This window comes from Pectinophora gossypiella, chromosome 3, assembly GCF_024362695.1.
Source record: "Pectinophora gossypiella chromosome 3, ilPecGoss1.1, whole genome shotgun sequence".
NCBI classification, from domain to species: domain Eukaryota; kingdom Metazoa; phylum Arthropoda; class Insecta; order Lepidoptera; family Gelechiidae; genus Pectinophora; species Pectinophora gossypiella.
This window is the reverse complement of record NC_065406.1, coordinates 14067259-14095190: the sequence shown is the minus strand read 5'-3', so window position 1 is coordinate 14095190 and position 27932 is coordinate 14067259. Positions and strand designations below refer to the sequence as shown.

General features: G+C 38.0%; 1 protein-coding gene and 1 long non-coding RNA gene across 3 annotated transcripts in view; one reads left to right on the top strand and one right to left on the bottom strand.

Moving 5' to 3' along the window:
- Positions 1 to 20551, bottom strand: part of LOC126382195 (uncharacterized) — a 28898-nt gene extending 8347 nt beyond the window's left edge. The window contains exon 1 of the long non-coding RNA XR_007569039.1: positions 20401 to 20551. This is a non-coding gene — a long non-coding RNA (uncharacterized LOC126382195). The remainder of the gene's footprint in view (positions 1 to 20400) is intronic.
- LOC126382062 (adenylyl cyclase 78C) overlaps positions 1 to 27932 on the top strand; it is a 212406-nt gene that overhangs the window by 170148 nt on the left and 14326 nt on the right. For both annotated transcript variants that reach the window (XM_050031755.1, XM_050031754.1), the window contains 7 exons: positions 21056 to 21163; positions 22094 to 22172; positions 23121 to 23197; positions 24300 to 24392; positions 24906 to 24942; positions 26752 to 26901; positions 27712 to 27905. In XM_050031755.1, coding sequence (XP_049887712.1) covers positions 21056 to 21163; positions 22094 to 22172; positions 23121 to 23197; positions 24300 to 24392; positions 24906 to 24942; positions 26752 to 26901; positions 27712 to 27905 — 738 coding nt within the window. The remainder of the gene's footprint in view (positions 1 to 21055; positions 21164 to 22093; positions 22173 to 23120; positions 23198 to 24299; positions 24393 to 24905; positions 24943 to 26751; positions 26902 to 27711; positions 27906 to 27932) is intronic.

The window sequence follows — 27932 nt, the reverse complement described above, 5'->3', positions numbered from 1 at the left end:
TAAAAAGTGCAACATTCATTTATCGGTTCCACTTTTCTGAGAACTGCCCATGGCAGGGCTTGCCTTCATTACTTTGTTATAAAGTTATTCAGAGATTGAAAGCCTTCAACTAAGCGACTATGGTTGTTAGCAAGGTTATAGCTAGTTATGGAAACGGAGTTAGTAATTCACTCTCCCACTTTCTAACCGCTCGGCGCTCCTTAGTTAGTTAACTTTGTTGTCCGTTTTACCTTGACTAGGTAGTATTTACCACCACTGTTAATCGATCAATTATGTTCGGCCTCTGCTGAAATGGGGGTCACTTAATCATCATCATCTCCTTAGCTAATGCTAAGGAATGTGAAAACGAGATAATTCTCGTTTTCACAGGGTCCGCTTACCTAACCTGAAGATTTGAGAGGTCCGGTTTTTTACAGAAGAGACTGCCTGTCCGACCTTCTAACCCGCGAAGGGAAAATCAGCCCAATACAGGTTAGGTCACATACCTCCGAAAATGCATTTCTCGGGAATGTGGGGTTCCTCAAGATGTTTTCCTTCACCGTTGAGTACGTGACAATCATTTATGATCCAAACATGAATTCGACAACATTGTCAATCATTGGTTTAGGCCTGTGCTGGATTCGAATCTGCGACCTCAAAGTGACCTCAATTTTACTTTCGATACGTTAGATATGATCTGTGTTTTCGGTATTCGGTAGGTGTACCTATCCATTTTATAGGATTTCAATAGGTACCAAGGGTGGGTACATTTTGTCTTTCTGCTCACCCCGAAAAAGATGACATTGTGTCTGTGTTTTGTGTACCAAGAAAACTGATATACTTAATATAAATAACTATGTTTGTATTGAAAGCGATATTTTATTCATCTTCCCTTCATTTATTTTCTCCATTTGACAAAAAAACAAATGCACCTTTACACTCCGACCCCGATAATCATAGACAACCCTTTTTATTTTTTAAACAAAACACTTCTTTCCGACCCATTTATTAACCATTCTAAATTCATATAAACAACCAAATCCCCATTCTTCTCTCTCTCACACTCTTACTTGTTTATCAATCTTACGTTCCATTCTAACAGGCAGACAGGCAGTCGATTCTGTAAACAACCGGGCCTATCAAATCTTCAGGTTAGGTTAGCGGACTCTGTGGAAAACGGGATAATGCTAGGGAGATTATGTTCCGTTCTACTCGCTTTTATACATGTATGTATTAGGGTGGTATTAAAAAACTAATCTCAGCTGAAACTGCTCTCAAGTCCATGCTCAAGTATCTGTTTTTATATAAGAACTGTCACATTGACATGATCTTGAGGGCAGTCTCGAAGCTGAGATTAGTTTATTAATATCACCCTTAGTATATATTATCTAACTGGAACACGAGCGAGTCCATCAAGCGATTATGTTTATTTCTAAACGGCTTTGGATACCGTCAAATTACCTTTAACTTTAATTAATTTGTGCTAGATGTAACTCCCAAATCTCATAAGGCTTTTATGCTCGAGGCATGTTTAATGACTTGTTTGTTGTGAGATTAGCCGGATATTGGAATGTGGGATCCATAGAGGCAGGGGAAAAAGCTGGCTTGTTTGATTACCGTTTGGAAGGTGGATTTTTTTGACGTGTTTTGGACGGTTATAAGATAGAGCAGAAACCGTTTTTGATTTGTTCCGAACCTATCTTAACTTTTTATACAGATATTTATTTTTTTACTGACCATTTTCTAAATTGTATACAATTGTATACAACCTGTATGTAACAGTTATACAATTGTATACTGTATACAATTGTGGGTTGTGAGATGGATTACCAGCCTCATCAACCCCGGTGTCAAGGTTACTATTGAGCCGCCAAAGGCCCCTGACATGACTCATGTAACGACTACGTACATACAACAGTAAATAGTAACTGGGACGAACGGCCTAACGTGTCTTCCGTAGCACGGATCGTCTTACTTTCGGACAATCAGGTGATCAGCCTGTAATGTCTTAACTAAACTAGGGATCACATAGTGATTTTTGTGATATGTCCCCACCGGGATTCGAACCCAGGACCTCCGGAGCCCAACGCTCAACCACTGGACCACACAGGCCGTTACACTTCCTAGGTAAGCATGCCACACCCGCAGCCACATCGTTACTTAACATCAAGTGACATTATAGAGTTTTGCCTATCATGCATAAAAAAAGGTAAAAAACCTTTAAAAAATGAAAATGACATAGGTACATTTGCGTCTTCCATTTGTATTTCCACCTGGATGGGACTTGCTCATCCGGTTTAAAATTAAATCACTGAAAGACAGTTTCTTAAAAAAAGGGTCAAATACGTCACAGGTCACTGAACCGAGCGAGAGGTTGTTGATCGAGATACTTTTTAATCTGTGGACCTAATAAAATGCTAATGCTAAACATGATTACTTGTTAATTACGTATCGTTTGTCGCTTCCATTTGCTTGTTTCAAAGAACCTTGTTCCGTACTGAGTAATAGGATTCATAATTAATTAGGTAAGTATGTTACATACAGGTGTTAGTGACATCGTAACGAAAACTTTGGGGTTGATTCAGACCATGATTTTGAGTTAATAGCAAGTGGAATTTTCCGTCGCGAAATTAATGGTTTTTAAGTATTTTTAAATTAATACCTATTTTCGATTCTGTACAAAAGTATACCGCAAAAGCCATGGAAAATTTCACTTGATATTAACTCAAAATAATGAGCTGAATCAGCCCTCTCGGTATTCGTTACATTACATCATCATCATCAGCCGTACGACGCCCACTGCTGGGCATAGGCTTCCCCCAAGGATCTCCACGACGATCGGTCCCGCGCTGCCCGCATCCAACGGCTTCCCGCGACCTTCACCAGATTGTCGGTCCACCTTGTAGCGGGCCTACCCACTGAGCGTTACATTACATACAAGTAGCCATTCAAGTAGTTACGGGTGTTAGTGACACCGTAACGAATACTGAGGGGGATGGTACAGACCATCATTCTGAGTTGATATGAAGTGGAATTTTCAGTCGGAAAATTCATGAAAATTTTTGTGTTTTTTTTAATTATTTTCCGAAAATTCCACTTGATACCAACTCAGAGTCATGGTGTCAATCATCCCTCAAAGTTTTCATTACGATTTCACTAACACCCTGTATACAATACAATACAAAAACGCTTAATCGCACATATAAACAGCGACAAGAAACACAGTCGGTAAATGTTATATCTGCAAATGTATAAAAGAAGTTAAAAAAGTATGAGAGAAGTCTTTAACCAGGAAAACAAAATACTTATTCCTTTTTTTCTAGTATATCTTGTCCCACTTCTGACCAAGGCCCCTCTCCTCTTCCGCAGCTCCTTATCCAGACAGAGATCTTGCCAGTTCCCTTCAAAGATACCCAGTCTAACCCAGTTCAATCTTTCCATTTAAGTACCTCATAGTTAATTAATTTAGTATACTGATGTATTTAGTGACTGATTGCATATACCACCGTAAGCATACATCAACAGAGGAGATACTTAAGCAAACACAAACCCGAATACGATTGATACAATTGAACCCTTTGGGTTTACCAAACCCATCCCCTGGTCGGCCAGCCGTGAAGGTAGCCCAATTTGCCAAGTCGATTTGGTCAGGTCTCGGGTAAACAAGCCTACATCTAAGGGGCCTCAACACGCATTTATTGAATCCTAGCGCGTTCAGGGTAAGAATAATTGAGGTATTTATTTATTTGATGGATCACTTACAGCTATGCACATTATAACATTTAGTTAGGACATAATTAAACAAAGTAAAACAGTACTAATGTGTAAGCCAATTACAAGAGTAGGTATATATTGGGGATTCTGCATCATTTAGTATCAAATCAACATTCTACCGAACCGACCCTCGTTCGTAATTCTACAGTTGGACTGTAAAATGCAGCAATCGAATCTACAGAACTTAATAAAAACGCATCCCGGATTGATATTACCCCCAATATATACCTGCTTACAAGTGAACACAACATTCATCATAAAAAACAATATCTAGTCTATTGAGACTAACTTCTTAGCAGTTAAAATATCACTATTAATAACAGTAATATATCATATTATTGCACTAGTTGGTACAAAAAATCCTGCAGACACCACCTCATTCTAAGTTAACAAAACATAAAAAATAAATAATAAATATACGTTTATTTTCTTGTCAACAGTGATTTATAAAAACACTCCGCCAAGCTATAAAATAGTAATACGTAACCTCACGACTATATCGTAATTGGGGTAATCAGAGATACATCCATCACAAAATGAACTAAGTGCCCACACCTCATCTAGGTGATGAACCGTTCCGTGATTTTAAGTTATACTTACCTGTCTTTTTCTAATCCGCCGAAAAGGAAGGGATGGATGGTTTTTGATCACACACCCTCCCCCCAATTTTGGATAGTACTTAAACATATCTGGTGAGGAATGGGTGTACTATACACCTCTGCCTACCCCTTTGGGGATAAAGGCGTGATGCTATGTTATGTCGTTGTGGTTTAAGAGTCAACGGAATAACGCGTTTCCCTGTTCATTTCACAATTCCATGGAGAAAATATGAGTTTTATCTTACGTAAGACTGTATCCAAAGAGGTTAGTTGCACGGTTCATTGACTATGTTATTTAAGCCAAATAACCGGAAAATGGTCACTCAGTCCTGGAGTTATATGATGTGATGGATGTGCTCATGGTATAAGAAGACTAGGTATGCTCAATCATATTATGACAAGCCGCCATTGCTAGCCCATTGATGACGTTAGTGTTACCTTACCACTGTATTACCATTAACTTGGTATCTCCAACATTCCAAGGACATAGATTTTATTTATTGAAAATTAAGTGAATTACTGATTAATATATTTAATTACAATTACTTGTCACATATATAAAAACCCTTAAAACTGTAAGTAAATCTTTTACTAAAAGTTCAAAATTTCCTTGCAAAGTAAATATAAAAAAAAACATTGGTCGTCGGTAAATTATTTTTTACAAAATGGCAACCTAGGGTGTGTTGACGTCAACTGGGATAACCTTGAAATGTTAGCTGTCAGTTTTGAGCATACCTGGTGTTCTTATACCATGGATGTGCTATAAAAATGAAGGGTTTCTTATTACGCATTGTAATCTCAGGCATATAGAATAATACTACGTATTGAAGAGACACTCTCTGCCCCGCACCAAGTCGTATCGGTGCCGCTGTAGATGTACGGTCACGAGCATTAATATGTGTACTCTTTGGTACCATATCACATTAATTTTTTTGACAAATTGAACTGTAAGTCTCACTAAATGTCAAATATGTTAGTGCGACAGAGTCCTAAAATGGGTACATTATATTGCTCATGACTGTACATGACAGGACAATAACATCCGGGTCGGACTAAGCGACTGAATGAGGCTACGTTCCTCAAAAACAATATAGAAGGCGCTGTACAGATTTTCCTTCGTTTAACTTTCTAATTTCATTCCATATAGGGACCCTGAGGGCTCTCACCCGGTACAAAATTGAAGACAACAAGCCAGTTGGTGCTCAGTGAACCTCGGCTCAGAGAAGATGAGAGAGATATAATAATAAATGCGACATTTTGTCACGTTTTTCATAGGTTGCTTTTTCATACAAATTCCATAGCAATTTCGTGTTCTAACGTTTGGTAAAAAATAACTGATTTGACTAGTTGGAAACTAGCATATTAGATGGCTGTCATGATTTATGACACTTCTCTTGGCCAATCAGACATGGCCCCACCAGACGTTAGCGGATTCCCAGACAGAAATATTGCTTTATCTGTCGATTGCTACCACTATAAGGGTGCACAATACATGTTAGGTAGGTACATTATTTTTAATTTATTTACTTACTAGTTTTTCGACCGCAACTTCGTTCGTTTTGGAATTTAGTTTAGAGATTGTTTAGGAAGAACATAGGATAGTTTTTACACCGGAAATCATATCTTAAAGGAATGAAAAGGAGATGGAAAGAAGTCGGAAAGCTAGTTCTAAATAAATCAAAATTTTGGATTTACCACTCTTCGAATGCAGCATAGGCCTAAACCAATGATTTTCGAATTTGATTTAAATGATTATCGCACATGCTCAGCGGTGAAGAAAAACATCGTGAGGAAACCCACATTCCCGAGAAATGCATTTCAGAGGTATGTAGTCTAACCTATTTTGGCCGCGAAGGGAAGTTCGCGGGTTGGAAGATCAGACAGGCAGTTGCTTCTGTAAAAAACCGGACCTGTCAAATCTTCAGTTAGGTAAGCGGACCCCGTGAAAAACGGGATGATGCTGGGGTGATGATGATGATAGACGACGATACGGCTCACCACGCATCATGTTGGTCTAACAAAAAGCTCTGTAAGGCGTGAGTACATCATGCGATAAGTATACCTCTGACTACCCCAATTGGGAATATGGCCTTAAACTCATGTTATATAAAAACGCATTATTATTTTGATATTCTCACCATATATTATATCGCCGATCTCATGAATCTTCTATTTGTCCTCGTAAAAGATAAAATATTTTCCTAGAACTGACTTGGAATATTGCCTGAAATATTTCTTTTTCGAGGATATACCTAAGACCTAAGTGGTCCTTTATGTGACTTAAATAAAAACGTTTTAGTTAAGTATGTCCTTTTAGATAAAATTGACTACCGGTATGAGTAACAAAGTTATTCCCTTTTAGAAAAAAAAATACTGCTTACGCGCTCATTTGTACGCATAGAACAACGGTCTGTATAGTAAACGTGTTAGAGAGCATTTCAAAGCACCAGCAGTCAATGGTGCGGATTTCAACAGCCACACCTAATTTCATATTAAGTTATAGTGTAGGTAGTCCGTTTAGTACGACTTCGCATTTAACAACCGACCGTAGCGACGTTAGTATAGGTATACGTTTGGTTTTTTTATGATCAACCATGGAAGTAAGTACATCCGTTTATTGCGACTCCGCTTACAGCGACCAACCGCTTTCAACGACGGAATTTGACAAATAATTGTCAAATGTTACAACGACTAGGGTTGACATGTGCACAAATAAATCATAGGTAAGAAGCTAACTTCGACCCCCCCCCCCCCCTCGCCCTGAATGGAATGCGTTATGTTACTGTTTATTTATAAAAAGTGCTTAATGGAGGGCAAAGAGTGAGTGCGCGTACAAAATGGCTTCTACCAAAAACAATAAAAAATTACAGACTTTATGTAGACTAGATGTTTTCATTCTTAGTTCCATATGTACAAACATGTGCAATGTGAAATAAATACATTATTTAATTTAAATATATTTTAATTAGTCCCCTAAATATTAATAAATACTTACATCCATAATGGGATTAATAAAAAAACTGTCTGTTCGTTTAGTACGGCGGCGTCCTGTTAGTACGACGTAATATCACCTATCCCTTGGCCGTCGTTATAAAAGGATTCTACTGTACTTCAGAACCCCGATACCGACCCCGACGACGCCCTGAGTCGAGGTTTGCGCCCAACTGGGCACCCTCAGGACTGTTGTCTTAAATTTTGCACCAGGTGAGAGCCCTCAGCGCTCCCTATTTGTCCGGCCGAGTAGTTAATGCCAACTGCGTCAAATCTATACTTATAATAAATCTGTAGAGAGGTCAATTCTGTACATTAAATATTTTTTCAAAATAACTATCAGGGGGTGATAAGTGGTCGATACTGATGCCAAAAATGCAATCAGTAAAATTTTTGTCTGTCTGTCTGTCTGTCTGTCTGTATGTTCCTTATAGAAACAAAAACTACTGGACGGATTTTAATGAAACTTGGTACAATTATTCTTCACACTCCTGGGCAGGTTATAGTATACTTTTCATCACGCTACAATCAATAGGAGCAGAGTAGTGAAGGGAAATCCTTTTGTATGAAAAATCTAAACCACTCACGTTAGACGTTTGAAATTTGGCATGCAGGTACCTTAGATACCGTAGAGGTGCACTAAGAAAGGAATTCCCGAAATTCCAACGGGAACCGGAATTAGCGGGAAAATCCTTTTGTATGAAAAATCTAAACCACTCAAGTTAGACGTTTGAAATTTGGCTTGCAGGTACCTTAGGTACCGAGGAGGTGCAACAAGAAAGGAATTCCCGAAATTCCCACGAGAACGGGAATTAGCGGGAAAATCCTTTTGCATGAAAAATCTAAACCACTCAAGTTAGACGTTTGAAATTTGTCATGCAGGTACCTTAGGTACCGAGGAGGTGCACTAAGAAAGGAATTTCCGAAATTCCCACGAGAACGGGAATTAGCGGGAAAATCCTTTTGCATGAAAAATCTAAACCACTCAAGTTAGACGTTTGAAATTTGTCATGCAGGTACCTTAGGTACCGTAGAGGTGCATTAAGAAAGGAATTCCCGAAATTCCTACGAGAACGGGAATTAGCGGGAAAATCCTTTTGTATGAAAAATCTAAACCACTCAAGTTAGACGTTTGAAATTTGGCATGAAGATACCTTAAGTACCGTAGAGGTGCACTAAGGAAGGAATTCCCGAAATTCCTACGGGAACGGGAATTAGCGGGAAAATCCTTTTGTATGAAAAATCTAAACCACTCAAGTTAGACGTTTGAAATTTGGCATGCAGGTACCTTAGATACCGTAGAGGTGCACTAAGAAAGGAATTCCCGAAATTCCCACGGGAACGGAAATTAGCGGGAAAATCCTTTTGTATGAAAAATCTAAACCACTCAAGTTAGACATTTGAAATTTGGCATGCAGGTACCTTAGATACCGTAGAGGTACACTAAGAAAGGAATTCCCGAAATTCCTACGGGAACGGAAATTAGCGGGAAAATCCTTTTGTATGAAAAATCTAAACCACTCAAGTTAGACGTTTGAAATTTGTCATGCAGGTACCTTAGGTACCGTAGAGGTGCACTAAGACAGGAACTCCCGAAATTCCCACGAGAACGGGAATTAGCGGGAAAATCCTTTTGTATGAAAATCTAAACCACTCAAGTTAGACGTTTGAAATTTGTCATGCAGGTACCTTAGGTACCGTGGAGGTGCACTAAGAAAGGAATTCCCGAAATTCCCACGGGAACGGGAATTAACGGGAAAATCCTTTTGTATGAAAAATCTAAACCGCTTAAGTTAGACGCTTGAAATTTGGCATGCAGGTACCTTAGTTAACTTAAAGCTTAGTTGCAACAGGATATTGCAAAATTCCCACGGAAACGGCAGTTAGCGGGAAAAAAACATTTGTATGAAAAAATCGAAACCGCGTAAGATAGATGTTTTCAATTCAATTAAATTATTTATTGCATTCCATGTAGTACAATGGGGTGTTACATAGGCATAGGAACTAAAACATGGACCCTGTAGGGCACAGCAACGTTGAAAGGAAGAGAGGAAGTGTGTATTAAAATTAAAACTCAATGAACAATCAATTAAAAAAAAATCAATTCAATCAATTAATTCAATCTAGCATGCATGCATACCTTAGTAAACATAAAGTTTATTTTTGGCTTTATTTTGAAAAATGGGAGTTATTAGGAAAAAATTGTATGAAAAAATCTAAACTGCATAAGTATGCACTCCCACACACACAAAGATCTCTCTCTTATATAACACGCCACGCGGACGAAGTCGCGGGCAAAAGCTAGTCTACAATAAGTCACGTCAAAAAAAAGTTAAGTAAGTACACCAATCATTTTCTAATCCGCCGTGTGGTTTGATCTCTTGGCAGAAAAAAGGGCCAGACGACACGAAAGTGGCACGGGGCCACCTGCCACTGATTACATGTTCAGACGAGCGTGTGGTAGACCTTGCCGCTCTTGCATTGGCATAAGCCAATAATAGTCATAAAAAATGCCTCCTAAACTAATAAACTCTGTATAAGTCATATGTATGACTACACGTATAGACAGTGGTTGTTGTTAACTCCGGATACAGGTTAGCCGCTGCAAGGATAATCTATGCAGGTGGGGATACCTGGCTGATGGTCGCGATGATTGCGAATGTGGAGTATCACCACAAACTATGGCTCACCTTTTGTGCTGTCCTAAGTGCCCTAACACCTGCACTATTAAAGACCTTTACGAAGCCACTGACAATGCCGTAAGCGTGGCCAATTATTGGTCAGCAAAGATTTGACTCGCAAAGAAGAAGACAGTGGTAGCCCCAGCAAAATACTTAGGTGGTGCGGGCCCCTCAGCCCCTCAAAGCACAACTCTCTAGCTACGTGGCTGCTGGCCAGGGTGGACCAGTCTTGTTGATTTTGACGCCCTCGGCGCCCAGTGCGGTCGCACCGTTCGCACCACCCTAGGGCCGCCACTAACTATAGACTTCTAACTAGCAGACCAACCGAGCCAAAGAGAATGTTATCACTACGACCTGAGCTTAGAACTTAAAGTATGTAACATAGCCTCGTGCCCGTATCACCTAAGAGGTAGGCAGAGATGAATAGTATATATACACAAACTTCTCGTCGCGATATTCAAGTCACACGAGCCTATTAGGTACCCACCTAGCACAAATCCTGGAACCAATTGGGTCGTGTACGGTCACGAGCATTAATATGTATGCACTTTGGTACTATGTCACATTAACTTTTTTGACAAATTGAACTGTGAGTCTCACTAAATGTCAAATATGTTAGTGCGACAGAGTCCTAAAGTGGGTACATCATTATTGCTAGGTTCAAGATAAATTATGAAATTTTAATTACTAATTAAAAACAGATCTACAACTAACGAAAAACATTAACTTTTTTCTATTTAAGTTATTTAAGAATTTTAATCATGAAAAACGTAATAATAAGTCCGACATTTTATCACGTTTTTCTATGACGTCACATTGAGCTTTTCAAACAAATTCCATAGTAATTTCGTGTTTTGACATTTAGTAAAAAGTAACTGATTTAACTAGTTGGAAACTAACCTATTACCTATATTACCATACATGTATGAATTAAAACACAAATAACGTCGAATTTAGTAAATCTTTTATACATGTTTTTTTCCATTTCATCGCAGTTCTTTTGTAAAAGGTTTCTATTGAAAGAGTCTTAGAAAGAAATGAATCGTGCACAATGTCGCTCACGAGGGGTACACAGATTACCAGACACTTACCATTCTCTTGGGAGGCTTTGTTTGTCCTCAGCTTTGCATCCATTCTTCTTCGCAACGAAGATACTGAATATAGGATGGCCATGACACTGAAAGCGATTTGTTTGAATATGAATAGAAAGTACTGGAATGAAAAATATTGTTGAGCTTTGGTGAAAGAAATGACCTTAGCTAGATCTCAATGGCCTTGGAGCTGTGGTGATAGTGAGAGGGCTTGCGATCCGGAGATCCCAGGTTCAAATCCCGGTGGGGTAATATCACAAAAATCACTTTGTGATCCCTAGTTTGGTTAGGATATTATAGGCTGATCACCTGATTGTCCGAAAGTGAGATGATCCGTTCCTGGTTACTGAAGTAAAAATACGTAGTCATTACACGAGCCATATCAGGGCAGGCAGACACTCCGCGCCAGCTATGTTTAAGTCACGTGTAATAGGGGGCGAACCATTAACCGGACACAAATCCCGGAAACCACGTGATACCAATTGTAGTAAAAATACGGAAGAACAGTAATCACACTTATTTATTCTGGTATCAAGAAAATAACACTTAACTTGGTAAACACGTCCGATGTCGACAAGGTCCCCAACGCAAGAGAGCGTGTATCAATCCGTCCGATATGACAATTTTTTTTTTTTTGTTTTCCCCGAAGGGTAAAGCAAAGGGAACTATGCCCATACAGCCATGTCTGACGTATTTTTTTCTTGATGATTAATGAAATGATGAAAGGTGATGATGATGAAACCTAAGCCCCCACCCTCGGAGTAGACTCCTACTCCGAACCCCAAACGAATTAACTCAAAAGTCCGCATAAACTTTTGAGTTATGAAGCGGCTTCCCGGCACGAAGCGAAAATAGGCAGATACACTTTGTTTATTGAATACTCCAATATAATCTTCCGACTAACTTAATGCGATCATTAACCACAAAACACCACTTCGTATTAATTATTTAGATTACTCAATGAAGAAAGCAACTGTCCCGTTCCCGTTTCCCGCCGAAAAGCCTCAATCCGTCCGATTTGACAACCCCATTCTTGTGTTGCCATTTATAGAAAAATGTCTTATAACTGTCAACGAACTATTCAGCCTAACCACAGATCATATAAGGCCTAACACAATTATCTATGATCCAAATATGAATTTACACTTAAGTATAATGTCGAATTCAGTGGTTTACAGTCCGAGCCTGAATTCGATCCAGTGATATTATGATTGTAGTATTAAGCAGTTTTGCAACAACATCAAATGAAATACCACCTTAAGGTGTTGATAAACTTGAGAATTCACTCGTAATGAGCATTTATGCGAATGTTACAATACGAGAAAAATTCGAGAACATTTTAGCGAGCATTCCATCGAGCGTTCTTGCTCATGAAAACGTTCATAGTAATGTTTGGCTCTATGCTTGGCTCGGGTCGTTGTTCAGTTCGACAAATATAAAAACGTCGAATGCTCGATGTTCTGTTACAAGTGAATGCTCAAGTCTATCAGCACCTGATAAAGGATTCCTTGGTACTATTAAAAAACTCACTGGTGCTGTAGATGGGCAAAGGAAGATATCTACCCAGTATTTTAAATTTTGATTAAACGTACTTACCAAGTGAAGTTCAATCATAATTATGCTTTACATTTCGTCCTCGAGATTAGTATTTTATTTATACATGTAGTGTGCAGAGTGGTAGCTTCTACGCGTTACTACAAGTATAAATAATATATCTCGTGGACGAAATGCAAAGCATAATTCCCATGATAAGCTGGGATTCCCGAAATGGTGTAGATGGCCCATCTATAAATGCTCCCAATAGGTATAAAGATGTAAGTCTTTTTTTTTCACGGTTTTTTTCTGAGGATGACGCAATAGTACGAGTATTTAGCAGTTTTCCTCAATGAACAGAAATAGTTTGGCTACAAATAATATTGGTTAAACTTCAGTCGATAACATGGTATCATGACGAAGCATGGGACATTGCTATCACTGTGCAAACGCATTAGTGGTGTCGATAGAGATACCTTCCTATGTATGGGAACTGTGGGACATACGGCCCGACTTGTTGGAAGGCGCGTCGGGCAAGTCACTAAACTTGCATTTGGGATAAGTGAGTTTAAATATAATTATGTATTTAACTGCTGCACATTTAAATGGTCAGGCGAAATCCCTATCCAATGGATCCCTAGGCTGATCACCTGATTGTCCGAAAGTAAGATGATCCGTGCTACGGAGGGCACGTTAAGCCGTTGGGTCCCGGTTACTACTTGCTGATGTAAGTAAGTAGTCCTTATATGAGCCATGTCAGGGCCTTTGGCGGCTCAGTAATAACCCTGACACCAGGGTTGATGGGGTTGATCACAACCCACACGATTGCCCAGCCCAGCCGCAAAACCCCTGACATGGCTCATGTAACGACTACTAACTGTCCTAGTACGATTGTACTAACTGTCTCTGTAGCTGTGTACTATCAGTTTTTTTCATCTGTTATACTGTGAACAAATAAATAAATAAATATGAAGACACACAACGCGTTACGCGTGGCTTTGATTACCTGTGGTTCTGCCCATCACATTAGGGATTATTGGCGTGAGTTTATGTATGTATGTAACTATACCTATTATAGAAACAGCGGATCATAAACTAAGGAATTGAAACTAATTATGTCAGACTGTGTGTAGTGCATAATCGATCTGTAATATAAGTGATAAAACATGTCAGTTGTGATTTAGCACTTCTACTAGAATGAAGAATCACAAATATTATTATAACCACCCCAAATGATTGATATTATGGTTGCGTGTGACTTCTGACAATTAGTTTCATACAATAAATCGCGGCACATCATCATCATCATCAGCCCATTAACGTCCCCACTGCTGGGGCACGGGCCTTCCCTATGGATGGATAGTGAGATCGGGCCTTAAACCATCACGCGGGCCCAGTGCGGATTGGTGGTTATTAACGACTGCTAATGCAGCCGGGACCAACGGCTTAACGTGCCTTCCGAAGCACGGAGGAGCTCGAGATGAAAACTTTTTTTTTGTGGTCACCCATCCAATGACCGGCCTTTGCGAAAGTTGCTTAACTTCAACAATCGAAGACCGAGCGCGTTTACCGCTTCGCCACCGAGCTCCTCATAGCATGCGCAACATGATAAAATTTTTTCACGGGCATTTTATCGATTCTGACGATATAATTATATCGTTCTGTCGATCGTTGATAATATGTGATCACAAATAAGTTATGTTGTCTGTCAAAATACGAACAAAATCACGTGGCACGCATGTTAGGGAAAAACCAAACTTATCGATTTCGACAAAAAAATTAATCGATCGATAATTTTATCACGTTGCGCATGTTAGTCCTGGGGGGTTAAAATGGCCACATCGAAGCAATTCATCTAAGAAAGCAATATTGCAATTTGACATTTGCGCATATAAAAGTAAGTGCGCAATGCAAACAAATGTCAAATAGCAATATTGCTTTCTTAGATGAATTGCTTTGATGTGGCCATTTTAACCCCCCTGCTGGAGGTTTCCCTCGTTTAGCGCTTATCGCTATCGACCCACTAGGGTCGATTAATTCTTTCAAATATTATTCCTCTCATAGGACGCCCTGAGCCGAGGTTCGCGCCCAACTGGGCACCGTCAGGCCTGTTGTCTTGAATTTTTTTCTGGGTGAGATCCCTCAGCGCTCCCTATTTGTCCGGCCAAGTATTTAATGCCGTCTGCGGCAAATCTACAATAAGTCACGTCAAAAAAGAGCCCTCAGCGCTCTCCATTTGTCCGGTTAAGTAATTAATTAATTGTAATTAATAATTAATTTTATTGTAAGTATCTATAATATCAAGTATAAGTAATGCATTATAATATATGTAAGTAAGTATCATGTTTTCTTTATTGAATATAAGTAGGTACGTAATTGAGTTTGGTGTGTCCGTGGCTCGCGTTTGATAGGTCTCCCATAATACCAGCGCCGCGGCCCGTGCTAAACACGTGTCACGGCATTATGCTGAGGGAGATCCTTTTTTTTATTTTCGGCGCCTCCATTGTGTATTTAATGTCTGCATTATTTGTCTTTTTGTCTTTGTTTTTTTTTCTATTTTTTTTATTTCTGTAATGTAAGTTTGTAAATGTGGCGTCCAATATGGAAATAAATATTTTCTTTCTTTCTTTTTCTTTCTTTCTAAGTCACGTGTAGTTTACCAAGGCTACCGTCAGCGCCACCTAGTGACGTACTTTCTCTATTGCTATAAATATGAGGCGCCATCCGCGCCCTACCTATTCTTTTTCCTTTTTTTACCAATTCGAATCACTTGTATGAAGAACGTTGTGAATAAATATTGAGTTAAGTCATCGAAATCCCTATTAAATACGTGAAATCAGGATCTAATCATCAAAAAAAACCTGCTGGAGGTGTCCGTGTGTATCACGGATCAGTAATATAAGCGATAAATCCATTGGTCGTGATTTGGCGTTTGTTCACTAAATCCGCCACCGCGCGATATGACGCTGCACTACCGACTACAATAGACTGCTATTGATTTCCCGCCAACTTTTACTTTTTTCTTCATGGGAAAAGGGATTCAGATTCTTTTTTTTATCCTGGTGTAAGGGTCTTTTTCAACCGCCAGATTACGCTGATAAAGTCTTGCTAGAGATCTGAAAGGATGAGAAAAAAAGACATGAAACAAAAGAAAAACTACTTAATCATTGAGTAATCCGCGATAACCTTGTTCGAACGTGGGAGTTACATCATTGTGTTAAAGGTTTGAAATTTTGAATCCCCGCTCGCACTAAATCACTAAATTCAAATGAGTTGAATTCATGTTTGGATTATAGATAGATATATCATTTATTTGCGTGAACACCGTGCAATGAAAGATGGAAGGATGGTAGAATAGATAATTGATATCACGTTTATTTATCAATTTGAATTTGTCAGAAAATAAATTGAAAGCTCATGTGAAGCTTACTTTATGTAAAAAAGCTTATTATAAGATTAATGATTACCTAAATGATAAAAATTCCTGGTATTAAATGTGTTCCTCTAGTTATTAAATAACTTGTAATATGTATACCCTCATTGATTTAAAAGATGTGTTGCTGTTGCAGTTTCTTGTCATTTCTTCTCCTCAGCCATAACACATTGAGAAATGTCGTAGATTCAAAAATGTTACATTGACCTTCAACAAGTTTATCCATAATAATTACGTTGAATAAATGATTCTGATTTCTGATTACTAAATGATTCTGATTCAGATTCTGATTAGTAGTTTCCATAATTTATGCCCGGTTAATTGCATAAGGCTAGCCCCTATTACACAGGACTTAAACATGGCTGGCTAGGAGTTGTAGAACAACTCTGCCTACCCATTCAAGAATCGCGTGCTGCTGTATCAGGTCATTAAGTAGAATAGCGAGACAAATTATTTTTATGTACTTATATACTTATGTATTTTTTTTCGCAATAAATAGACTAGAATATAAATCATTTATTTTTTTAAGTAGGTATAGGTACACAGTGACACCTCCTAATTTTACTTTAAGTTATACCTGTCATTTTCTGTTCCGCCGAAAAGGAAAGGGACGGATGATTGACAGCTCTTAATTTTAGGAACAATGAGTAAATGAATGAATAACCCGGGCGAATCAAAAAGGTATCTCGGTGGTATGCAAACCGTTTGACGTGTGCTGTCAACTTAATTCTGTCGGGTTATTGGCCAATGTAAAATTTTTAAACGGTTGTTTTAGATTTGTGCTTAAAATTGACGTGTGTTCTATAAATAATTTTATGCTTGTCGATTACGCGTCCCTTTCCTTTTCGGCGGATAAGAAAATGACAGATATAACTTAAAATTAGATGGCATTTACAGGAATGCACCAGTAGGAGTTTTTTTTTTTTTTTTGACGTGACTTATTGTAGATTTGCCGCAGATGGCATTAACTACTTGGCCGGACAAATGGGGAGCGCTGAAGGCTCTCACCCGGTACAACGTTTAAGACAACAGGCCTGAGGGTGCCCAGTTGGGCGCGAACCTCGGCTCAGGGCGTCGTCTGAGAGGGAAAATATTTGAAAGAATTAATCGACCCTAGTGGGTCGATAGCGATAAGCGCTGAATGAGGGAAATCGTCGACCACGCCGGCGGGGTCGGTATCGGGGTCCTGAAGTGTTTGGTGTCGCGAGCTGATTGGCTGCCTCTATGGCTAGAGTAATCGGGTCGTCGGGATCGTATATTACGTCCTTCGGACGCTCACCAGTAGGAGTGAATATAATAATTAAACCTTATTTCGAAAATGTGACGTCTACTCAACAATATGTTGTGACACTCCGACATTAAGAAATAATGTACACGTAAAACTAAACAAGGGAATCAATTTGCTGTCGCTCCCGTCTATATTTATATTTCGTCCATCTAGTGATTGATCGGGCTTTTATGCCATAGTTTCCATCGTATGCAAACTAAATAGCTGCTATGACATAGTGACTATGCGTGGGCGTCTAATCAATAGTTACAACAATCTCCGTGGCCGTTCGAATCCCAGTGGGGACATATCACAAAAATCACTTTGTGATCCCTAGTTTGGTTAGGACATTACAGGCTGATCACCTGATTGTCCGAAAGTAAGATGATCCGTCCTTCGGAAGGCAAGTTAATCCGTTAATTCCGGCTACTACTTCCCTACAAACTCCTAAACTTTACCTTTTTATAATATTATAAAGATAAAGAAAAAAGTAATATAAGATATTACATACATACATAAACTCACGCTTATTTCCCACCGGAGTAAGCAGAGACTATGGAACTCTTGCTTCCTCCACATTCATCAATCGTTTCATACAAGCACGAAAGGTTTAGAGTAGATCGTAATGAACCTTTTCTAAGGACATCCTTGTACTTAATCCTCGTATTTAATTATTATACCTCTCAAAGTTTGTCTCTTATGGTAAGCACCATAATTGAAAAAGAAATCCTCCCTAACGATTTATCAATCTTAGAACGTAAGTCTAATTAGAAGTGTCTTAATACCCCCTTTGTACACGTACTGTGGTTGTGTTGTGTAACGTAACAGGCAGACCGGATTTGTAGGCTTTGCTACGAAGTGCTACGGCGTAGCATATGCCTTCGAAAAGCAAGAATGTGACCTAAATACTCAGGGTAGTTTCTAACTAGTCAATTCAGTTACTTTTAGCTAAACGTCAAAACACGAAATTACTATGGAATTTGTATGAAATAAAACGCTGTGACGTCATAGAAAAAAGTGACAAAATGTCGCACTTATTATTACATTTATCTTTATTAAAATTAATAAAAAAGTTAAATAGAAAAAAGAAAACTTTTTTTGTCACCTTTACACGGATGTAAATAGTGGGTCTGTGGGCCCTAGTGGGTCGATAGCGATAAGCGCTGAATGAGGGGAATCGTCTACCACGCCGGCGGGGTTGGTATCGGGGTTCTGAAGTGTTTGACTAGAGTAATCGGGTCGTCGGGACCATCAACCAGGGTTGATGAGGTCAGTACACGAAGAACATCTTCTTTGTATCTTAAAAAAAAAATCGCTTTTACGAGTGGTTTATTGAGAACAATCGGGGAACAATCGCATTTGTTTCCGTTGGGTCGAGTCGCCTCTCCGGTTTATTGAATAAATATTCGTTCTGTACGCGCATCACGTCGACGCTATCACTTGACAACTTGCGTGTGGCGTGATAAAGTGGGGTTTGCAATATTGAACAGTTGCAAGAAATACACTTACTTTCTATCAGCAGTACCTAGACAGTTTAAAGAAATAAATATACTGACGGTGGTATGAAAACATTATAAATATATGTACGTAAAAATATATCTCTCCTTCCGAGAAACTGTAAAAGGCATACTTACAATACAAGAAAAAAAAATGCTATTCAATTAAATTCATTTTTTGGGGTTATGTATACTATAATATTTTGAATTTGTCAGAAAATAAATTTAAAGCTCATGTGAAGCTTACTTTTTGTAAAAAAGCTTATTATAAGGTTAATTATTACCTAAATGATAAAAATGTCTGGTATTAAACATGTTCCTCTAGTTATTAATATAGAGTATACAGAATCAGAATCAGAATCATTTATTCAACGTAATTATCATGGATAAACTTGTTGAAGGTCAATGTAACATTTTTGAATTTACGTCATTTCGCAAGGTGTTATGGCTGAGGAGAAGAAATGACAAGAAACTGCAACAGCAACACATCTTTTAAATCAATGAGGGTACATTACAAGTTATTTAATAACTAGAGGAACACATTTAATACCAGACATTTTTATCATTTAGGTAATCATTAATCTTATAATAGGCTTTTTTACATAAAGTAAGCTTCACGTGAGCTTCTCTGACAAATTTAAAATATTATCTGGTATTTTATTGTAAAAACGTATACATAACCCCAAAAAAGATGAATTTAATTTACTTAATCTAGAATTTTGAACAACAATTTTATTTTTATTCCTTGTATTGTAAGTATGCCTTTCACAGTTTCTCGGAAGTTACTTGTAAAATGATAAAATACTTGTAATGTATACCCTCATTGATTTGAAAGATGTGTTGCTGATGCAGTTTCTTGTCATTTCTTCTCTTCAGCCATAACACCTTGCGAAATGACGTAAATTCAGAAATGTTACATTGACCTTCAACAAGTTTATCCATGATAATTAGGTTGAATGAATGATTCTGATTCTGAATATACCATATAAATACCGAGCAACAATTATTTTTATATATGTATCTGCCATTACATAATATGTTTTAATAATTATGAACCCTAGTAATGGGAAAATAGATAATTATCACACTAAATCTTTAAGCAATACTGCTTTGCAAAACTGTTGACTTTAATTACAAAAAAATGTACAAAATAATGCTCTAGGTGTTTTTGACATGACTCATTTTTGGCATCCTCCCGGTTGTATCAGCCTCTGTAGTCTAGTAGTTAGAGCATTGGACTCATGCTCTGGAGGTCCGGGTTCGATTTCGGTTTGTAAGACTATATTTTGTTTGATAAGGACATTTCAGACTTGAATCACCTGATAGTCCAAAAAAGTAAGATTAAGCTGATGGCTGCAGCTATTAGGCGTAAAAAAAGCACAGCCCACAACCCACAGTGGAGCAGCGTGGTGGAGTATATATAGGCCATGCTCCCTCCGGTTTATTGAAGGTTTATACATTAACATACATAACATAACCGCCTATATACGTCCCAGTTCTGGACACAGGCCTCCCCTCAATCAACTGGAGGAATGTTATGTAAATATAAGATGAACTTTTTGTGGAGATTCTAAATGTGGGTGGTCATTCAGACATCAGAATGACTGGCCATTTTTTAAATAAATTTTCTTATTTATTAATTAGGTAGAAAATATCTATACAAAGGTATTAAATAGTAGCTAATAGGTATTGGATGTTAGTAATATTTTAAAAATGATCTGTCGCTTTGGGCAGTCATTCTGATGCTCACGAAATATCATATTTTCATTTTAAATGTACACAACCCACTTACATTACTTGTACCGTGTTCAACCAAATAAATATATCTATAGTAGTTATTCCACGTTAGAAAATTAAGAGTACTTATATGTTTATATGTATTATAGTCATTTATGTTTTCATTGTCGAAATCACTTTGTGAGACTGTCCTTTGTTTGGTAAGGACTTTTCAGGCTTGAATCACCTGACTGTCCGAAAAAGTAAGATGATTCCGTGCTTCGGAGGGCACGTTAAGCCGTTGGTCCCGGCTATTAGCCGTAAAAACACCTCCACCAACCCGCAGTGGAGCAGCGTGGTGGAGTATGCTCCATACCCCCTCCGGTTGATTGAGGGGAGGCCTGTGCCCAGCAGTGGGACGTATATAGGCAGTTTATGTTTATGTTTTCATTTATTAAATATGAGGAAATAAATGAACATGGTATTACTCCACAGGGCGGCGGCAGTGGCGACAGCACTCGAGAGGGCGAGGGGGATGAAACTCAAAGTCCGGTGGGCGAACGTCTGCCCGGGGACGGCTCCAGCACCGCCCCTGAGGACCAGGTGACCAACATAACCGACATATCATCGCCTTATACATAATAATCTTCTATCGTACGGCTTGACAGAATTACCTACCTCACCAACCCTCAGAGCTTTTATTGAGCCGCCATAGGCCCCCGACATATCTCACGTAACAACGTACTAATATCAGAAATTCATCTAAGAAAGCAATATTGCAATTTGACAGTTGCGCATATAAAAGTAAGTGCACAATGCAAACAAATGTCAAATAGCAATATTGCTTTCTTAGATGAACTGCTTCGATGTGGCCATTTTAACGCCTCAGTAAGTAGTAACCGGGACTAACGTCTTAACGTGCCTTCCGAAGCACGGATCATCTTACTTTCGGACGATCAGGTGATTAGCTTGCAATATCCTAACCAAACCAACACAAAACATCGAAATAGACACACTAGTTTCAATCCAGTTAAAAATTGTAATCTCAATTTTAAACGCGGAAATCTAGGTTTTGTTAAAGAAAATCACAGATTAGAATGTGATTTTTCATATTTTTTTGACGTGTCTTATTGTAGATTTGTCGCCGATGGCATTAACTACTGGGCCGGACAAAACGTTTTTTATTTTTTTCAAAACGTTTTTTATTTTTTTCAAAAAATAAAAAACGTTTTTGGAAAAGATGCACTGATTTATGCATTGATGTATAAAGGGTGTTAGTGACACCGTAACGAAAGCTTTGAGGGATGATTCAAACCATGATTCTGAGTTAATATCAAGTGGAATTTTCCGTCGCAAAAGTATAGAATTAAAAATAATTCAAAATACCAAAAGAAAACATTAATTTTGCTACGGAAAATTCCACTTGATATTAACTCAGAATCATGACATAAATCACCCCCTCAAGATTCGTTACGATGTCACTACCACCCTGTATAATATGTTACTATAGGATTTTGTGTCAATTGATTTCAGCATCGAACCAGTGATGATGATGGCTCCACCGACAGCACGCGCAACAGCATCGGACCATTCCGGGAAGAGAGTGAGATAGGTATAATAATTTAAAATTAAAAAATATATAATCATGGAGTAACTAATACAGTGTGTTAGTGACACCGTAACGAAAATTTTGAGCAATGATTTAGACCATCATTCTGAGTTGATATCAAATAGAATTTCTTGTCAGAAAATTTATGAATATTTTTGTTTCTTTTTAATTATTTTCAGTTCCATATTGTGCTTTAGGCTGCACTGCATGGAATCTAAATTTAAAATTAATATGACAAATTATTAAAACAACAACATTGCACGTAGGTACGTATACTTAAGTCTAAGTCTAGCGACTGTTCGCGTTGCCCGATTTCCATTGCGGCGCATCAAAAACTCAAAGAAATTACCTAGAAGGAAACCACCAACCATCGTTTTTAATAGGCACAATCAATTTTTGTTTCTTTTTAATTATTTTCAGTCCCATATTGTGCTTTAAGCTGCGCTGCATGGAATCTATATTTAAAATTAATATGACAAATTATTAAAACAACAACATTGCACGTACCTACGTATAAGTATAAGTCTAAGTCTAGCGACTGTTCGCCTTGCTCAATTTCCATTGCGGCGCGTCAAAAACTCAAAGAAATTCCGAGAAGGAAACAACCAACCATCATTTTTAGGAGGCACAATCAAACAGATGTTCTAATCTTTATTCATTACGGTGTCATTAAAACCCTGTATATTGCGTAAAACAGTATCTCTATACTTACTTAAATATCAATAAGTATTGCTTTTTAGATGAATTGCTTCAATGTGCCTGTGGTGGTGTGGTGTGGTGTGTGGTGTGATGCTGTGGTGGTGTGGTGTGAAGCTGTGGTGGTGTGGTGTGGTGCTGCTGTGGTGTGGTGTGGTGTGTGGTGTGGTGGTGTGTGGTGCCTGTTTAACCCCAAGTTGTTTGTTATCCAGGTCCAATTTTGTTTGATACTACAATGTTTATCTTACTTTTCAGTGGCAACCGAATGCATGCTTCGAACCGGAAAGTATTATAAAGGAATATATTGGCCTTCCATCACAAATAGTTTTAAGGTAAGCAAACATATCCACCTATCATGTTGGTTTAACAGAAAGCTCGGTGAGGTGTGGGTTCTTAGTCCATCTTGCGATGGATGTTCCACTGGCTACCCCAATTGGAATGTATCCGTGAGCTTATTTTATACAGGCTGTTAGTGACATCGTAACGAAAACTTTTAAGGATGATTCAGACCAGGACTCTGAATTGATATCAAGAGGATTTTTCCGTCGCAAAAGTATTTAGTTGAAAATAATAAAAAAATCGTGAATTTTCCGCCAGGGAATTCCACTTGATATCAACTCAGAATCTATCTCTGAATCACCCCTCTCAGTATTCGTTGCCTACGATGCCACTAACACCCTGTATGTAAGCAAATATATTTTAGGTAAATAGAGCCCAGATACATTATGATTCAGCGTCATTCGAATGAATGAAAGACAGTTATTGAAACTAATGTTAAATATGAAGACTACTTTTACTCATTTTATTATAAGGTATAAGTTCAAATTCAAATTCAAAAATATCTTTATACAGTAGGTAACATAGTTACAGTTTGAATCGTCATTTTTTATAAAACGAACGTCTCTTCCGCCTAAAACTACTGCAGCTTCTCACAACCTGTAGTACCTAATAATAAATCCGTTATAGCCCTGGGGGCTTAAAATGGTCACATCGAAGCAATTCATCTAAGAAAGCAATATTGCAATTTGACATTTGCGCATATAAAAGTAAGTGCGCAATGCAAATGAATGTCAAATAGCTATATTGCTTTGTTAGATGAATTGCTTCGATGTGGCCATTTTAACCCCAGTTCTGAGAACGCGTGACTTACATAGTAGGGGCACTGTTTCAAATCCCGACTCGGGCTGACTTGCCGCTGAATTCGACTTTATGAATTTGAATTCACATTTTCCCTGATTTGTGCCCGGCTAAAAGCAATAGACTCGCCCCCTGTTACATGGGACTTAAACATAGTTAGCGAGGAGAGGGTGTACTGTAATCTCTGCCTACCCCTTTGGGGTACAGGCATAATGCTATGTTATGTTATGGGTGTTAAGATTCAATACAAAAAAATATGTATTTAATTTATTTATTGTAATACAATTTATATTTCAGGATGAAACAGTAGAATCGTCGTATCAAAGGTATTCTAGAAGACAGCGGCAGAGGTCGCTTATTATGGTCAATGTAGTCGATTTGGCGCTCAAAGTAAGTGAAGTCCCTGTCTACTCAATAGTTATTATATAAAAGGGTCAGTTTTGCCCATAAAACATAAATCTACTTTAGGGCTACTAACCCAAACACCTCCTACCAACCCGAAGGGAATCAGCGTGGTGCAGTAAGCTCCACATACCAATTCAGGGGAGACCTGGGAAGGTAAAATGGCCACATCGAAGCAATTCATCTAAGAAAGCAATATTGCTATTTGACATTTGTTGGCATTGCTCCGTTATTTTATATGCGCGATCCGCGGAGGTCGGTGTTGATATGTGCACATGCACATGTTATTTAGCAATAATGCTTTTTAGATGAATTGTTTCAATGTGGCCTTTTTAACCCTTCCGTGCCCAACAGAGGGGCCGACGTGTGTATGTTTATGAAAATATGTTACATCTTAACGAAGCAATCTTAATTATCTACATAATATAAGAACTATTTAGAGTGTTTTTTCACTCGTGGCACAATTATATGAGATTCTATTTTTAAAATATTCTTTTTCAGGTATGCTTAGCATTTACAACACTAATTAATAGCGATTGTAAGTAAAACATTGTTATGATAAATCACTTTTTTGTTTTGTTGTATTTTTTTATTCTTTTTTTAATTGTTTATTGAAAAATGATTTGACGCGACATGTCGATAATATTTCTGAGCCATAGAACACGTTCAGCTGCATATCGTCCTGGGCATGTCTTAAAAACCGACAGAGGGATTGCATCCTATCAAATTAGGGTGAGCGTGTTTACCACTTAACCATAACACCGCAGCGCCGTGTTTATCAAAACTTACAAGTCTACACGTTCACAAGCTACAAGTTACAAGTAAGTACGTGTAAATTACGTTTATCAAAATACTACAGGGATTGTAAAATATACTTGTGAAATAAAATAATGACACTTGTAACATGTCATTTACATGTGTAGTTTTGATAAACACATTCTTGTAATAATGAAAATTTTTACAAGAAATTTCACGTCGCGTTCGCGTGTAAACACTTTCTCCTTGAATTTCTGTAACATGAAAAGAAAATCTTTCTTCACTAGTTTTATAATTATCAATAATTTTATCCACCTTCATTATGAAGCTACTCTGTGGCTTAAACCCTTATTCTAAGAAATTAACTCGACTCTTCCTCCACTCAAAGTTGACATTTACGTTCTCGACTTGAGGACTTTACTCACTGGAGTCGAGCATATCATACTGCCAACAAAATAATACGAAGTTAATGACGTCATGCCTCACTGGAGTAAACTCGGTGAGGAATGACGTCATTAACTTCGTATTATTTTGTTGGCAGTATGATATGCTCGACTCCAGTGAGAAAAAATCACATGGATGTGACTAATCACAACCATGTGCTTTTTTCTTAGGTCAAAGTCCAGCTTTGACACAGATTATTACAACTAGGTAAAACGATACGAATAGCTATCTAATAAGACTTATTTATATTACCAAACAAATCGTAAGACGTGAAGATAAAATCATATACATAGGCACTAAAAGCAACTATTTTCCATTTGCCGTTTAGTAAACAACTTTTATTCCATTCACTACTATTCATTCCTTTGTATACCATTATGGAGAAATGATTTGTCAGAGATTTTCAAGTGCAGTGTTTACCCATTTATAATTACTGCGTACCCTTAGTATAGTTAGAAACAGCCGCCGACCGTTTTAGTATAAAAAAAAAGTCACATTATGCAGACGACTGAATGTTCTGTACAAATACGCAAATAGATTATACCCATGTAGACTAAGTGGGTCGTGTACTAAGTTCAAGATAAATTATGAAATTCTGATTACAAAATAAAGACAGATCTAAAACTAACGATAAACATTTTCTTTTATCTATTTAACTTATTATGAATATTAATCAATAAAAACGTAATAATAAGTCTGTCATTTTATCACATTTTTCTATGACGTCACTGTGCGCTTTTTCATACAAATTCCATAGTAATTTCGTGTTTTGACGTTAGTAAAAAGTAACTAATTTGACTAGTTGGAAACTAGCCTATTCATACATAACATACATACATAAACTCACGCCCGTAATCCCAAATGGGGTGGGCAGAGCCACAAGTAATCAAAGACAACTTGCAGCCACTGTTGATACGAAGTCCTAAGATGGATATGATGAACCTTATGGTGATAAGGGATCAGCCTATCGCCCATAACATTAGTCCATCATGTTAGAGGACGCAATCCCTCTGTCGGTTTTTACGACATGCCCGGGAAGACAAGCAGCTGAACGTGTTCCAGCCACATGTTCTAGCCTATTCATTTCTGATTATCAATTATAAGTACCTAAATAAAATGTAAAATAAACACTTTTCTCTGTTTTCAGCAATGCCTCTAGACCCGTACTCGATAGCATCGACAGTGGCATTCGCGTCTTTGAACATTGGGGTCTGCATGCTGGGCTGCTGGCGATGTTTCGCCAACAACTACCTCCACTGGGCCGCGGCCGCAACATGGATTCTGCTCATCGCCCAGGGTATATGCAATCACTTATTTGGTAAAGGTCACGCGAACGTGTTAACGCGGTAATGGGCTAGAATTAAATAGAAAAAGAAGAAATGTATGTGTTGTGACTAGGTTGTGACATATAAAAAACCTTTCGATGCACAATGCCATATACGTTGAACGCTATGACGGACACCATATGCCCGCCGATGGACTTACCCCTGGGGCCACGCCAAAAATGTGAGAATTGTCCAAATATCGTAGAGACTTTTATGTGAATATTGTCTGGAAATAACTAAAAAATAATAGGCAGCTCAAGGAAAACAGGATTTACTTACTCATTATTTTCCGAAATGTCAAACACCAATGTCTACCATTTGACATCTGTGCCGCAACTTACTCGGCTAGACCATGAATTTTAGTCTGGCGTTCAATGTGTTAAAAACTCTTTTGTGGCGTCTTTTCTAAGGCGCTCTTACTGGCCAGTAACAATATGACTTATTTTTTTACGGTAAACAAATGACAACTTATCGACTTATTTTTCATATTATTTTTAACTTAATTAAGTGACTACCCAGATAGGTATTATTAATATATATTTTTTAATTACGTTTCGTTTTAATTGAGTGCTTTTCAAATTATTTTCTAACTTATTATTACTTACGTACCTACGCGATTATATACAATATCTTTTATTATTTGTTACTATTTTAGTTTTTATTGGTACTTACATATTGCGCTTTAAATTAAATTGGTACATTTACTATAAAAAGTGGTGTGTAAAGGACCTTTACTTGAAAATAGCAATATTTATTTATACTATTTTACTTTAATTTTCTAGGTCTAAGCGGCAGAGGTATAGGGTTCCAAGCCGCTGAGAACCAAGTATGGTACATGCTGTTCATCATCTTCGTACCATACGCCATGTTACCGCTGTCCCTGGGGTGGTGCATCGTCATTGGCTTGCTGTCGTCCCTAGCTCATGTGCTGGCCACGGCCGTTGACATCAAGGACCATATGGACCATAAGAATGTGGTAAATAGTCAAAACACAAATACTTAT